This window comes from Siphateles boraxobius, unplaced genomic scaffold (genome assembly GCF_051911475.1).
Source record: "Siphateles boraxobius isolate OS27281-9 unplaced genomic scaffold, OSU_SipBor_1 16, whole genome shotgun sequence".
Lineage (NCBI taxonomy): Eukaryota > Metazoa > Chordata > Actinopteri > Cypriniformes > Leuciscidae > Siphateles > Siphateles boraxobius.
Genome location: NW_027508766.1, coordinates 3,479,322 through 3,493,973, shown reverse-complemented (window position 1 = coordinate 3,493,973; position 14,652 = coordinate 3,479,322). Strand labels below are relative to the sequence as shown.

Here is a 14,652-nt window from a genome sequence, read left to right as displayed (position 1 = left end):
AATAGCAGAATGTTACATATGGTGATTATTAAATAAGTTACTTTCAAAGTGCTTCAATGTGGAATAAATTATGATTAAAAGGCAAGCTTATGTACGTTTACAAAGACAGCAAACGTAAGGTGAAAACGTAGACATAATTATGCAAATTATATGTGTACTTTTCAGAGCATTTCATTACTCTGATATTTTAATTAATTGATAGTTACCACATGATTATTAATGGAAAATTGTTGCATATTTTTTTTAAGATAGAAAATTTTAGAAATAAAAACAACATGTATATGGTACAACAACCAACAATAACTGGGGAAAAACACAGATTAAACAGAGTTAAACAGATTGTCATTACAGATACCACATGGGCTCTTACATGGAGTCTTTAAATTTAAAAGAGAACTGTATTTATAGTCTAATTTCAATTTTACAAAAGAAACAAAAAGGACAAAACTCTGTTAAAAAAGTTTTACAATGCGCTTATTTAAGATGGAATTGCAAATTTTTTCAGTCACAAAACAGCCCCAAAAGCAACAAAAGTGTTCTAGATTAGAGTTTTGGGGTAATAATTGCCTAATTCAAACTCTGTATTAGATGATTAAATTAGATTATAATCTTATATAACAGAAAAGATTTACATTGAGGTTACATGTAAACAATACCACATCCCAAGTAAAATAAAGGCTAAATATAATTAAACATGTTAACTATTAAATAGTTACCAATCCACATAAGAAAAATCACAAACAGACAGTGTAATCTTGTTATAGTGTACACAGGCCATTTCATAAATTCAGGGCCCGAAGAACACATCACAGATTTTCAATAAAACAAAACCAGAAAACAAACCAATCATGAAACCAATTTTTATATAAAAGATTGTTTATAAATCTTAATTGTACGTATTTCATATGTTTTGGGTCAAAGGTAATATCATGTTAAAAGCAATATTCTCTGGACCCATGTAAACGTTTTAAAGGACATGATTATGGTTAAACTGACAGTACAGCTAACAAGCCCTAGCTGGTGCTTGTAAGGAATTAATAAATGTACAATTTTCCTCTCCAGAAGTATATGGAATGAACAGTATTAGCACATACGGCTAGCCACATACAGAGAGGCAGACCTCTTCCTGTGTCAGACAGGGCTGCCGGTTTCACGGAGTGCCTCTTGAGCTCCTTGCAGTGTCTCTCTTTTCACACATTTCCAATAACCAGAAATACCCAGCTGGGGCTGAACCTATGCAACACACATGTGCAATCTACAGTAAGTCTACTGGTTGCTGCTTTGAGCCACTTACACACATTCACAAAGATTAACAACTACTGTCACAAGATTGGGCTATAACTGCTCTTCAGATTAATGTCCATCATGAGTTTTATTGTCAGCATCGACATTAGAATTTATGTCAGAATTTACTACTAATAACTATTTTAACACTTAATGATTTTTATCAAATAATTAATTTTAGCACAGCATTGTAAATGAAATAAATAAAATTAAAGGGCTAAATGGTTTCTCACCCTGAGTCCACGAAGTACTCTGTCTTTCATCACAGCGAGGAACTCTTTATCACTCAGACAGTTGTCCCCGTCCAGGTCAAAGATCTTAAAAACGGTGTCCAAAACGTTCTCTGAAAGGTCGTGGCCTGTCGCTATCTTCACCGCTCGCTTAAACTGAGCTATAGAGCAACATAGTGAGGGAGATTGCTATGCATTTTAATGACTTAATCAACACAACTTGGAAAATGTCAAGAAATGTATTAAGGACAATCAGTAATGTATTATTAAAAGTTAACACTTTTGGCATTGAGATAAGTCTTACCCATTCCTATTGGCTTGTTGGCATCATTAATCATTTTTACCGAGAAGGCGAAGTCTTCCAGATTATTGGTAAAGAGACAGAATGCTTTAAATTCATCAAAGGTGATGCTCTGACAAAGACAAAAAACAGACACTATTTCACAAGACATTTTAAAATATACTAGTGGAATTAAAATGTTACAGGATGTTACAAATGCACAAGGTCTTTATTTTATGTCAAATAACGCTAAACTGATATTACAATTTAAATGAAATGTATAATGTAATGACCAGGTTTTTCACAAGATATTTCAGCCAGTTGATGATTTTATTATAAATGGCAGTTGACATTCAGGTAAATAGGTCCCAGAGTTCTCGAAATCAGTAGTTCAACTTTTTTGACTCGAAGGCACAAAAAAGTTGGACTATAAGTATTAGAGTTTAAAACATGTTACCTGCCCTGTGGGGATCCTCTTCCTCATGTTTTCCCAGTATGCCTCATTGTCCTCTTCATTGGTGTAGTGAAGCAGCCATTCAGCAAAGTCCTCCCGCCTCATGGTCTTCATCCCTTTAGAAAACCGCAGGAACTCAACTTCTTGAACCTCCGCCTGCAGATCTTCCATAAAACTACACAAAACAAAAACAAAATCCTTGAAATATCTCTTAAGGCTAAACAAAAGTTAAAACACATGATAGCTGGTAGACAGGAGGTGAGTTACCCAGCTTGTTTTAAATTTACACTGCTGTTCAGAAGACTTTTTATGTGAAGAAAATTAATACTTTTATTCATCAAGGAGGAATTAAATTAATTTCTATTTTAAATAAATAATGTTCTTTTGAACTTTCCATTAAATTAATAATACTGAAAAAAATGTAATATTTAAATAGTTTCCACAAAAATATTATGGGCCAGATTTACAAAGCAGGTCAAATTAGCGTGAGAGCACAATCCCATAAAAGCACCGATGGGAGTGTAAAGTTCTGCGCATGATCTACTGTCAACGTGCAAATTAAAGAAAACATACGCAGGCGGATCATTTCCATAATGATCAACGCAATATAGAGAGCAGCGCAAATTAGCGTCTGGTTCAAGACATGCTTTTTTGGGACATTAAATATTGGTGCAAATACCAGTAAATTGACTAGTACAAACTTAAGCAAATCACATAGCGTAATTTATTTAAATACTCTCCTCCCATTCATTTTGCGTCTGAAAGGGAAACTCCTACAAATGCAAAATGCGCCCACGCCTTTTCAGCAAAAATTTTTCACTCCATGTCTTTAGTAAATCCTGACAGTAGCTTTTTAACGCCAAACGAGGGTTTGCACTGGCACTTGCTGTTAGTAAATCTGTCCCTATATGTTTAACATTGATAATAATTAAGAAATACTTACTGATCATCAAATCGGCATTTTAGACTGATTTATGAAGGAACAACACTGAAGACACTGAAGACTGGAATAATAATGCTGAAAATTCAGCCCTTCCATCACAGGAATAAATTACATTTTAAAATTTAGGAAAACGTTGTTTTAAATTGTAATAATATTTCAAATATTACTGTTTTTAATGTTTTTTTAATCAAATAAATGCAGCCTTGGTGAGTATCAGAGACTTCTTACAAAACATAAAAACAATCGTATAGACTTATCGATCTTATGTTGCTGTATTCAGCTAATCTCATGTCTACACTTAACACTATTCAGAATCAATAATGTTATTTTTGTAGCATACATAAAGGAAATGAGTGAGTGGAAACATCATAGTAAAGGCAACAAATAACTTCTGATTATAACTGATCATCACTAGTGAGAAGTTTACAGATTTATACTATAAACCAAATTTAAGGTCAAACAGCCTAATACTACAGATACCACACAATTATAATTTTTAATAATCACACAGACACTTAAACATGCTAAAGTAATCAGAGGTAGTGTGCATTTTGGGTAATGCTGCTTTACCTGCAAAAATCTTTGTAGTGGAGTTTTCTCTTGCCATTTTTCCCAAAGAAGAAAACCTGTAGTGTAGTGTTGACCTCATAATCACTGTCTGAAATCTGCAGAGAAACAGACAATGCTGTTTGCCTAATCATCTAAATGTAACAAATGTGTTTACAAAGATATTAAATAACTAAACTTTGATATTGAACTCAACTAAGAAGTGTTTCTATACAGAATATAAGAATAACCAATTCTAAATCTCCCATATAACATTCAAAGTTGCTGATCTTAAACATGTACCCACCTCTGTCCCACCCTGCCTAAGCAGCTCTTTCCTTGTTCGAATAACTTTCTTCAGCTTCAAAAAGAGAGTAAAGTTAGTAAAAGAAGTCATGCAGATTCAAATAACTGATTTACTGATTTACTCAGATATTCTCTAGTGTTTATGCATGTGTTTGTGTGTTAAAAGGGCAGTGGGATGTAGATATCCTCTGAAGAAAAATGATGAGTCTATTCAAATAGCTTTTTGAGCTTATGTGAATCTTCTGCACCACATGGGACACTGATCCATGTTTGGGAATAGACCAAACATTTAAATCAAACTAAATTCAATTAATTAATTTATTTTTCTGATGCTCCTATCATGCACCAATCATACATCAACCATTCCCACATACCTGGTGCACATCGGTCTCATCTCATGCCAGCATTAACAGAAACACAAAGCAGATAGACCCTAATGACCACACTATTTACATTCCATAATGTATAAATCCAGTCAGGAGAACTTTCTCAGTTAAAATCTTTTTTTAATTCAAGTTTTTTTCCCTTCACATTTGCACTTATTATCAATTTGAGTATGAGAAAACATGTGTGACAATACATACCTTCTGAAATTCCTTCTTGTCCACATGCTCATTGCCATCAATGTCAAGCATTTTGAAAGCAATATGAAATCCTGTTTGAGGTTCTGGAATCAAAATGCAGTTAAACGGAGTAAAGCAATGGATACTGGCTACAAGGAGGAAAAGACTAACGGGTATGAGCTGGAATGAGAATCATAAGGAAATAATTTGGCTTTGAGTCCACTTAATGATTTTGTCTCCCTCATTTTTTTTTTTTCACTTGTGAGAAAGCAAGTCATCAAATCTCTCATATTATTTTTGTTCCCAAGTTGGACTATATTTGTCATACTGTATGTTTACTGTGGCATGCAACCAGCAAGGACAATGATGCATTGTCAAATTAATGTGCTTGTATTATTTCACAAACGCCAGTCTCTCTTTCTTATTGCATTCAAATAATACTACAAACTCATCTAAAAATAATTTTGCCATGATGCTGTGAATTCATCAGCAGTGCAGGATGGTGCAGACGAATTTTGATAAAGGGTCAAAGAATCAGACCTCAAGAACGTCACAAAAAATGATAGATGATAGAGAACTCTTTATGAAATTATGTTTAAAAAGGCCAGGAATACTTACTTGTAAGAATAGTGAGGAGAAACAGGTACTCTGTGTAAGAGATCAGCCCTGAAAATAATTGTTCAGACAAGGATATTCAATGTTCATTTTGTTAATTAAAACACTCAATTATGGAAACAGAAACAGCATATTCAAAATTAAATTTTAATTGTGACATTCCCTCAATGAGGCATGTGTTCGCTCAACATATACCTTTGTCTCCGATTCCTCTTAACAGGAGATTTCCTGCCTCAGCCCTGGAAGCCACCCATATCATATCGTCCACATCCTGTGAGTTGACCAATCAGATAATAAGGCAAAGCTTTAATTGTGTCGGTGAGACTTTCGGCACAATCACACATCACATCACATATGATCATATATTAATGGTATTCGTTTAGAGCTAGTCTATTTGTCTTCGGAGCAATATTCATGTGAACTAACAATATGAACTTACTGCTTTGGTCAGGATCTTCTTCTTAAGTTTGCCTATAAGAGGAAGATCAAAAATTGTTGTAACAATATTTTGCAGCATAGTGAAAATAACTTGCTTTGAGGTCTGTAGTGGTGTTTGGAGAGATCCTGGAGTACATTACGCTTACTTTATGAATACAAGGCCTAACACGCAGAGGTGATTACTTCCAGATAAACAGCGTTTTCACTCGGATGTACACTCAAACCAGAAACATGTTAATATAAATGAGAGTGTAAGTGAAAGAGAGGGGAAGGCAGCATGTGTCAGCAACTTGGGGTCTTGGTGTATTTTAATAGTAGTCCACACAAAGAGATACATTTAAACAGAGAAATATTAAAGTATGCTTTTCGTAAAAGTAAAAACTATCATCCTAAAGTAAACGTAAAAGCTATATTCTATTTAGTCCAATAGAACAGGAATGCACAATATCACATACTAATTTATACATAATAGTGTTTGCACATTCATAGGTTGGTATGTCACTTACAATCCACCTTCTCCATCAAGACTGAATGGAGGAAGTCTCTGGGTGTCATGTATGGCTCCTCTTCATAGATCATGGAGGCAAACTGGTTGAACCGCAGTCGTCTCATTGACACTTGTTGTACTCTGATCTCCTCTTTCTTTACAGACATACCAAAATGAAAGAAAGAGTACAAGTTGCATTCATGAACTGTGCACTTGCATTGAATCTAGAGTTTAACCTGTCCTCTAGAATATTTTGAGACATTAGAATTATGAGCCCTTATCTTTACTTGAGTACCTTGAATAGTGTTTAAATAATGTCTAACTGGAAAGTTCAGTATCATTTTACATAGAGAGCAAGAGGCAATTCTATGACTTTTTAAGAAGGGACAACAGGGGAGCAGTGTTGTGATTGTTAATTAAAAACAAAACTATTAAAATAGTTTTGTTTATAGAAATGAAGCTGAAATAAAATGTAAATATTAGATGAAAATCTTAACCTTAAAAAATGGAAACAAAGTTGCCTGTCAGCTCACTGAAATAAGTTGAAGTGGAAATACCAAAGTTACTAAAACAAACTGAAATAAAAATAAATTTAAGTTAGTAATATAAAAACTAACAGAAAAGACATACATGCAAATAATACTAAAACATAAAATAAAAACCATATGAAACTGTAAAAAAAAAAGCTAATTTAAAATATTAATAAATAATATATTATAGTATACAAATAAAACTAAAATAACAGCAGGGGGGGGGGGCACATTTGCACAGTGGTGAAATGATTGCAGCAAATATGGTTTGATGTTCTTTATATGTAAACTCATGATTTATTATTTCTCTCTAACCAATGTAAACACTGTTATTGTAAGATTACCTTAAACCGGTTTAAACTGTTTATTGCGTTTTTGTAGTAACAGTTATATGTGTACATGAAAATTAATTTCAGTAATGTACTTGTACATTGAACATTGTACTATGTTTTCATTAATTCTGTAAATTTTCCAAATAATAATTACATGATTCATACCAAGCATTAAGATTATGTAACCTGGCTGACACATACATTCATGGCCAGAATTATTGGCACCCTTGGTAAATATGATCATGAAGACTGTAAAATAAATCTGCATTGTTTATTCTTTTGATCTTGCATTAAACAATTCTAAAAAAAATCTAACCTTTCATCGAAGTAAACAATTGAAGGGGGGGGATGGTGTCATATTATGAAATAAATGTTTTTCTCCAAAACGCGTTGGCCACAATTATTGGCACCCCCATGAAAATCTTATGAGATTTTTTTTTACTAGAACTTTTCTAGTATATTCCCATTCATATTTGCATTTTTACCACACCAGGGTGACTAGGTATAATGAAATTGTACAGCCTTCTTGTTTCATGAGTATAAATATTTGAGGAAACACAAAGGCCAAACTCCCTTAATCATCCATCACAATGAGTAAAACCAAAGAATATAGTTCTGACGTGCAGCAAAACATTGTTGAGCTTCACAAAATAGAAAGGCTGTAAGAAAATAGCTAAAGCACTGAAAATCCCCATTTCCATCATCAGGGCAATACAGTTCCAATCAACTAAAAATGTTACAAATCTGCCTGGAAAAGGACGTGTGTCCATATACTGTCTTAATGCACGGCAATGAGGAACGTTTGAGTGGCCAAAGACTCTCCAAGGAACACAGCTGGAGAATCCACAGCCATATCACCCTGTAGCCCAAGACTGGTTTCCCACTGAAACTAATTAGGGTGAGCCTGGTCAGTATCTGGATGAGAGACCTCCTGAGAAAATTAGGTTGCTTACTGGAAGAAGTGTAAGTGAGGCCAGCAGGGGGTACTACTCACCCTGTGGTCTATGTGGGTCTCTCGTGAAAGATTAGGGGTGTAACAGGTTCTTTATAAATCATGGCCTCCTAATAATAATCCCCATATGTTCAATTGGCTCTATCTCTCTCTCTTCTCTCCACTTTAGCTGGTGTGGTGAGCGCACTGACGCCGTTGTTCTGTGGCAGCTGTCGCATCATCCCAGTGGATGCTGCACATTGGTGGTGGTCGAGGAGAGACCCCTGATATGACTGTATAAATTGCTTTGGGTGTATAGTACATAGTAAAGGTCTATATAAATGCCTCATTCATTTATTCAATTGCAGAGATTAGTTTAATTTTTTTTTTTTTAGGTAGAGTGCCTAAAAAAAATAAAAATAAAAAAACACCTCACCACATATTGTTTGGGAGGGTTTCAAGAAAAACCCGTCAGGACAAGGATCCAAAACAAACATTAAAATCAACACAAAAATGTGTTACGGAGCACAAAATGAAGCTTTTGCCATTACCGTACCAGTCCCCTAAACTGATAGAAAATGAGTGGAGTGAGCAGAAGACAAGATGCACCAACATGGAGCTGGAAATCTGAAGGATCTGGAGAGGTTCTGTATGGAGGAATAGTCTCTGATCTCTTGTCAGTTGTTCTCTGAACTCATCAGGCATTATAGAAGAAAACTCAGAGCTGTTATCTTGCCAAAAGGAGGTTTCAAAAAGTATTTAATAAAAGGGTGCCAATAATTGTGGCCAACGTGTTTTGGAGAAAAACATTTATTTCATAATGTGATTTCCCTCCCAATTTCAATTGTTTTACTTCAGAGATTTTCCTTTTTAATTGACATTTTCAATTATTTTACTTCAATAAAAGGTTAGATTTTTTTTATTATTAAAGATCAAAAGGATTAACAATGCAAATTTATTTTTTACATGCTACTTTGTTCATATTTACCAAGGGTGCCATTAATTTTGACAATGACTGTAGAGCTACAGATTGCTGTGACAGCATACAGACAGAACTCCGCCTACAACGTGATGGCAACAGTGAAACTATCTTCTAAACTATTCAAAAATGTGTACAGAAGACATATTAGGCTTTTACTAACTCTCCATGTTCAATTCACCATACTGCAATAATATAATAATAAAAGTAGGCTAATTATCGGTTGGTGCCATTTTAATAGGCTACTTAAACATAAAAAAGATGACAGTATAATTTTTGTGACTCTACAAACAAAAAGACGGCATGGCATAGCAGTGAGTCTGTTATGTTTTTAATTTTTCGGACAACACGAAGTTTTAAAAAGTTAAGAGGTAACTTTAAAAGTTGTCTCTGATTAGAGAAGTTTGTTTACCTTCGCGACCTCCTCCGCGTACACGATGTGTGGCCAAAGTGTCCATCTGGGTTCATTGTTATAGTGAATAAATCCGCCAGCTACAACAGAGCCCAGCAAACCCGCTCCAACAACACGACTATACCATACACTTCTGAAAGGCCACAAACCTCTCACTGCTTTCCGCCAACTAGCGCCTAACCTGGCCCAAGTCGCCATTATTCTAATACGGGAAGTTTTTTATCAGTCTTCTTTGGTCGATAGTGGAGTTAGAGTGATAAGAGGCGGTGATTTGTCGCCCCTATCAGGCGTACATCATAACTACATTTTGCTCGCGAGCTCGTGGAAAGTCGATTATAATGTAAGAGGCACCTTGCAATGCAAACGAGTTGTACAGGTAAATTTAACATTGATGATGTTTTAGTCATTTTTACTCATAGTCATTTTAGCCACCCTGTGCAATTTTTTACGAAACGGGACATGATCTCTGCCTCCGGTTAATTTGGGAGAAGTGATCTTAAACAGTTGGCCTATTCTTCAGCTCAGACGATCAGTCTCCTTAGAAGTTTCAGGCAAGGCAAGCTGAATTTATAAAACATGATAACATGGTAATTGCTGAGCTTTTATGGAAAAAAATATTTTAAATATTTTGTGAGCTAATGAGACAATAAACGAGGCCTACTGTTCTATAAATAGAAATTGATATAGGCTAACTATATTGATTGCCATGATGGGAGATGAAAAGGAGGAAAGGATGGGACGGGGTAAAGTCCACATTCTGAAACTCAGGAAACACTCTCGCCTATAGGTGAGAGAACAGGTAAATAGGCTACATGTTAACATTTTTCTTTTTGCATGATTAATTATTAGTTGATAATTTGGGGTCCTGAAAATAAAGTACTTCAATCTGAAAAAAAAAACATTTTTTAGCTTTTATTTAGGCTAATTATTAAGTGGGCCCTAATGCAATTAAGAACTAGGCTATACAGTAGGCTATAGGTCAAAATTAATAACTCTGACGTTCAGCCCTATTCTGCTCACTCTTTGAATAGCCTTTAAATTAGCGGTAACACTTTTTTATTATAAAGTGTTTTATTTAGTGTCCTTGTAACACATGTGAGTTGTACATGCTACATGTAGCCTATACTTGTTATACTAACAGTAAATTATGCATAATTACACGCAACTAACCCTAAACCAACCCATAATCCTAATCCGAATCCTGTAGTTGATTCATTTGTATTTAAATGTATAATTACACTGTAACAAGGAAACCTTAAATAAATTGTAACAAAGTGAGATTTAGCTAATTAGTGGTGCACTGGCAAAATTTGCCTATACATTGCTCTTGATGTAATATGTTTATACGGTAGCCTACATTTATTGGCAGTTTGGTTGATTCAAAGCATTTATCAAAATGAAAGACAAAACCTAAACATAATGTTGTGTAGTTCTAAAACTACACTGCATTTCCCATTAACCTTTGCAAAATTTGCCATAAGTTAAAGATGAGTCAGTGAGAGAAAAGGACTGCATTCATTTTGAGATTTGATTTAATTACATATGTGACCTATATGTGGATAATGTCATAAAAAGACAGCTAAGGAAGAACGTGTTGAAACCATTAAAGTTAGTCAAATTTAGTAAAGTAATAGCATAAACAATACTTGTGTCAATGTTAATTGTATTCATATTGTTTATTATTAATCATAAGAATTTATGACTACATAAATGTAAATAGCTACAAACATTTGTAGTTTTTCCTCTGAAACTACATTTCCCATAGGCTTTGCGACATGGGCGTGTTCCTCCATGTCGTCTCCGTTTAGTTGAAGAATGAGCCAGTGAGAGAAAAGGACTGCGATACACACAGAACAATTTGCCTTAATTACAATAAATGGTGTTCATATGAAAGCATTTCGAGACTTTCGATGTGTTTCAGGTTTTGAGCGGTTGTTACGCGTAGTTACAAACCTTCAGGAATTGTTTGCTAATGTTTAATAACTGATTAATGTGAGGCTCATCCGCTAGTCGGTTAGCAAAGCGCCTTTGCCGCTGCGATGATGGAAACTTGAGCAGCTCAAAGCAAACACTCATCCAGCTCTCCAGACCACCCAAACACAGTGAGTTTTACATTAAAAATATATAATTTTAACAACGATTATGTGATGCTGCCTTACTGAATCCCATAATGGCCGGTTTTATTTAACAGATCAGCTGCTAACGTACTAGCTGAGCAGATTTTTTACTTTGTTTTGGGTCTTTGTTGCTGACAGAGGTGTAACCTGGAAAAATAACTAATATGAAGTCAACAAAATGTACTATTCCCTGCTGTGTAGTTATCTAAACATTATCGGCTGTTTCACTACCTGAGCTGTTATCTGCCAAGTCTTGTTCATGTATAATGAGGTATGAAATCTCTCTCTTACAGGGACCCCTGTGCCAGGCAACAAGATGCAGACCATAAAGTGTGTTGTTGTTGGTGATGGTGCTGTGGGAAAGACCTGCCTGTTGATCTCCTACACCACCAATGCCTTCCCAGACGAGTACATTCCTACGGTGTTCGACAACTACAGCACTCAGACCTGTGTGGATGGCCGCGCCGTCAGTCTTAACCTGTGGGACACGGCCGGTCAGGAGGAGTATGACCGCCTGCGAACCCTCTCTTACCCGCAAACACACGTGTTCATCATTTGTTTCTCTGTGGCAAGTCCTTCCTCTCATGCCAACGTCAGGCATAAATGGCATCCGGAGGTGTGCCATCATTGTCCCGGCGTGCCCGTGCTGCTGGTGGGCACTAAGAGAGACCTGCGGGGGGACAAGGAGACCCTGGAGAAGCTGAAGGAGCAGGGCATGAGTCCCACCACTCCGCAGCAGGGCAGCGCTCTGGCCCGAAGCATAGGTGCTGTGCGATATCTGGAGTGCTCTGCCCTTCTGCAGGAGGGAGTCAGAGAGGTCTTCAACGAAGCAGTCAGGGCCGTTCTCTACCCCAACGCCAAGAAGCACACTAAGAAATGTGTGCTGTTATAACTACATGAGGATGTGTGTGTGAAAGATTTTATGAAGGGTGGAATGTAAGTTAGTCATGTGATCGTGTGTTGCTACCATTTTTTGTTTGTATCTCTACACTACAGATAGCAATAGGTGCACAGGCTGATAATGAGGAAGAGCGAGACTGTGCGAGCTTGTGTGTTTGTGTTTCAACTTTACATGCATATCACCTAAGACATAAATACGGTGTGTAATCTAAAATCAGGCAGACGGAGTGTAGTGGATTTGTCTAAAGGACTACAGGCATCGGCAACTTATGCCCTCCAATAATGCCTTAAAACCCCAGCATATTTTAATCACTCAGAGGATATTTCATGCACCAAAGTGTAAATTCAGTCTAATGTTACCGAAGGTCTTATGAAGGTGCTGTCTTTCCCTTACCGCACAAGTAACACAATTATGAGGGCTTGCAATCCCCCTAATTTGCGTGCTATGTTAATGTGAGATCCAAAGGACTATAGGTTTGATGGCCTATGTTTACCACAACATGCCATTTTTCCTGTATTGTTGCCTGTTAATGATCTCTGACCTTTGTAGGGTCGATTGACAGCTCAGGAAGTGCTGTGTAATCCCAGCGTGCCTTTAGCGGCTCAGCCCGTACATCTCACAAACTCCTTCCTCTGCTCATTTCATTTAGGGTGCTACTTTGAGTGCCAGTTGACATTTATTGCTGGAAAGGGCTGCTGAAAATTTACTGAGAGCTGCTGTAGCTCACCTGCCTCCTACTAGAGCTGTACATGAAGGGATATAGTGCTGTTTTATAACACCCTTGGGGTAGAAATGAAGAGCTTTGTATTTGGATTGCTGTGCCTGAATCCTCACAATTTACAACCCTGTTATTGAAGCTGAAGTGCCACTAATATTTGTATTATTTTGTATTTTATCATGAATGTTGACACTCCAATGAAGTGCCCCAATAAGAAATATTGGAGGAGATATACTCATTGTCTTACATCTCTGTTATACAAGGAACATTCAGACTGTGGTTAATGTACACAAACACTCCAAACATTCAGGTTTAGGCTTCTATTTGGGGTAACATTTACATTTTATATATTGAATGTCTACCTTTTTTATAATAAACATCAGCTGTTTCTTTTTTAGCCAAAGGCTGCTTTGTCAACGATTTTGTTTTTAGGACATCAATACCACACTAATTTTTTTCTTTGTATTAAAGCTGTTTTTATTTCTTGAAACTGTCATTATTTGTTAAGAATATACCTCCACTTGCATGAGAAAATAAACCAGTTTTAAAGTAAAACAGAATGGTTGTTTGACCTCAGATTTGTTCATGACGCTCTGTAAATGCAGAGAGAAAAAGGGAATGAGAGAAAGAACAGCTGCATCTCTATGACGTTCTTCACAATGCTTTCACAGATGAACAAAACCGTCAGCTGTGGATGTGTAATTTGTGTTGAGGCATTGTTCTTAGAGTAATGATCTAATGTTTAGGCCTGAATGCTTAATTTATTTTGGGACAGGTTGTCCTTTACAAAAAAGTAGGAGAAACCGGGGTTGGTTGGCACACGGTTAATTTCTCATACATGGATGATGTAACATTTCAGTGTTTGCTATCTTAACCCACAATTGATTCCAACAAGACAATACAAGATTGAAATAAAACATAAAAAAATTACTTCTCAGGAAAATACTATGAAATTATATTTAGTTATATTTGTATATTTATTTGATAATTATTCCATTTATTAGTTGAATTATCCCACTATCATTTATGGAAAACGTTTGGTTGGTTAGTAGTACATGTGTAATATAAGAATAATTAATAAAAATGTGGATAATGTCATTAAAAGACTGAAGTAGAAAGTGAAGAGCAAATATTGTAAGATTATATTAATATTTGGATTACACTGGTCTACAATTTTTTAGAGGTCATCTGCTTCAGAGAAGAAATCTGCTATTATGTATTTTTATGTGCTGAATTCACAAATGACAATTAAACAACTAATTAGCTGTTGTTTCCAAGTTTTACATTTTATAATGTGTATAGTACCTGTCACCTGCCCTGTTTATGTAACACTTAAAAAATCAGCAAAAGAGTTTTATAAATAAAATGTAGTATGAAACAAATGGCAAAAAAACTATTACGTACATATTTAAGTCCTATTCTGTGTCTTTTCGGTGCCCCTTGTCTTGTCTCTTGCATTAATTAAATGGAGCATCTCTTGTCACTGTCCAGCAATAGTCTAGAAACAAGATGGTGTCCTGGTGAAATCGCTCCTGTGCTCATTGCTCACTGATCTGCAGTTTGGTGAAAAAAAATCTATGAGATGA

The 14,652-nt window shown here is 35.8% G+C and overlaps 2 protein-coding genes across 2 annotated transcripts; one reads left to right on the top strand and one right to left on the bottom strand.

Annotated features, from left to right (window-relative positions):
• Positions 1-151: 151 nt before the first annotated feature.
• micu2 (mitochondrial calcium uptake 2) lies at positions 152-9,597 on the bottom strand. Its single transcript, XM_077231154.1, has 12 exons — positions 9,331-9,597; positions 6,166-6,301; positions 5,661-5,692; positions 5,417-5,492; positions 5,225-5,272; positions 4,628-4,710; positions 4,045-4,098; positions 3,762-3,856; positions 2,252-2,423; positions 1,819-1,927; positions 1,518-1,675; positions 152-1,233 (listed from the first exon to the last, which is right to left on the bottom strand). Exons 1-12 carry the CDS (start codon positions 9,526-9,528, stop codon positions 1,132-1,134), a joined length of 1,263 nt encoding a protein of 420 aa, XP_077087269.1. The 5' UTR covers positions 9,529-9,597; the 3' UTR covers positions 152-1,131.
• Positions 9,598-11,102: 1,505 nt separating this feature from the next.
• rhogc (ras homolog gene family, member Gc) lies at positions 11,103-13,623 on the top strand. The gene is made up of 2 exons (XM_077231162.1): positions 11,103-11,432; positions 11,741-13,623. Exon 2 carries the CDS (start codon positions 11,764-11,766, stop codon positions 12,337-12,339), a length of 576 nt encoding a protein of 191 aa, XP_077087277.1. The 5' UTR covers positions 11,103-11,432; positions 11,741-11,763; the 3' UTR covers positions 12,340-13,623.
• The last annotated feature ends 1,029 nt before the right edge of the window (positions 13,624-14,652 follow it).

Coding starts and splice junctions, on each gene's coding strand:
- micu2 (XM_077231154.1), bottom strand. CDS start 9,528: ATGGCGACTTGGGCCAGGTTAGGCGCTAGTTGGCGGAAAGCAGTGAGA. Junction 6,302..9,330: donor ACGCGGAGGAGGTCGCGAAG/GTAAACAAACTT, acceptor ATGTCTGTAAAG/AAAGAGGAGATCAGAGTACA. Junction 1,234..1,517: donor GAGTACTTCGTGGACTCAGG/GTGAGAAACCAT, acceptor TGTGTTGCATAG/GTTCAGCCCCAGCTGGGTAT.
- rhogc (XM_077231162.1), top strand. CDS start 11,764: ATGCAGACCATAAAGTGTGTTGTTGTTGGTGATGGTGCTGTGGGAAAG.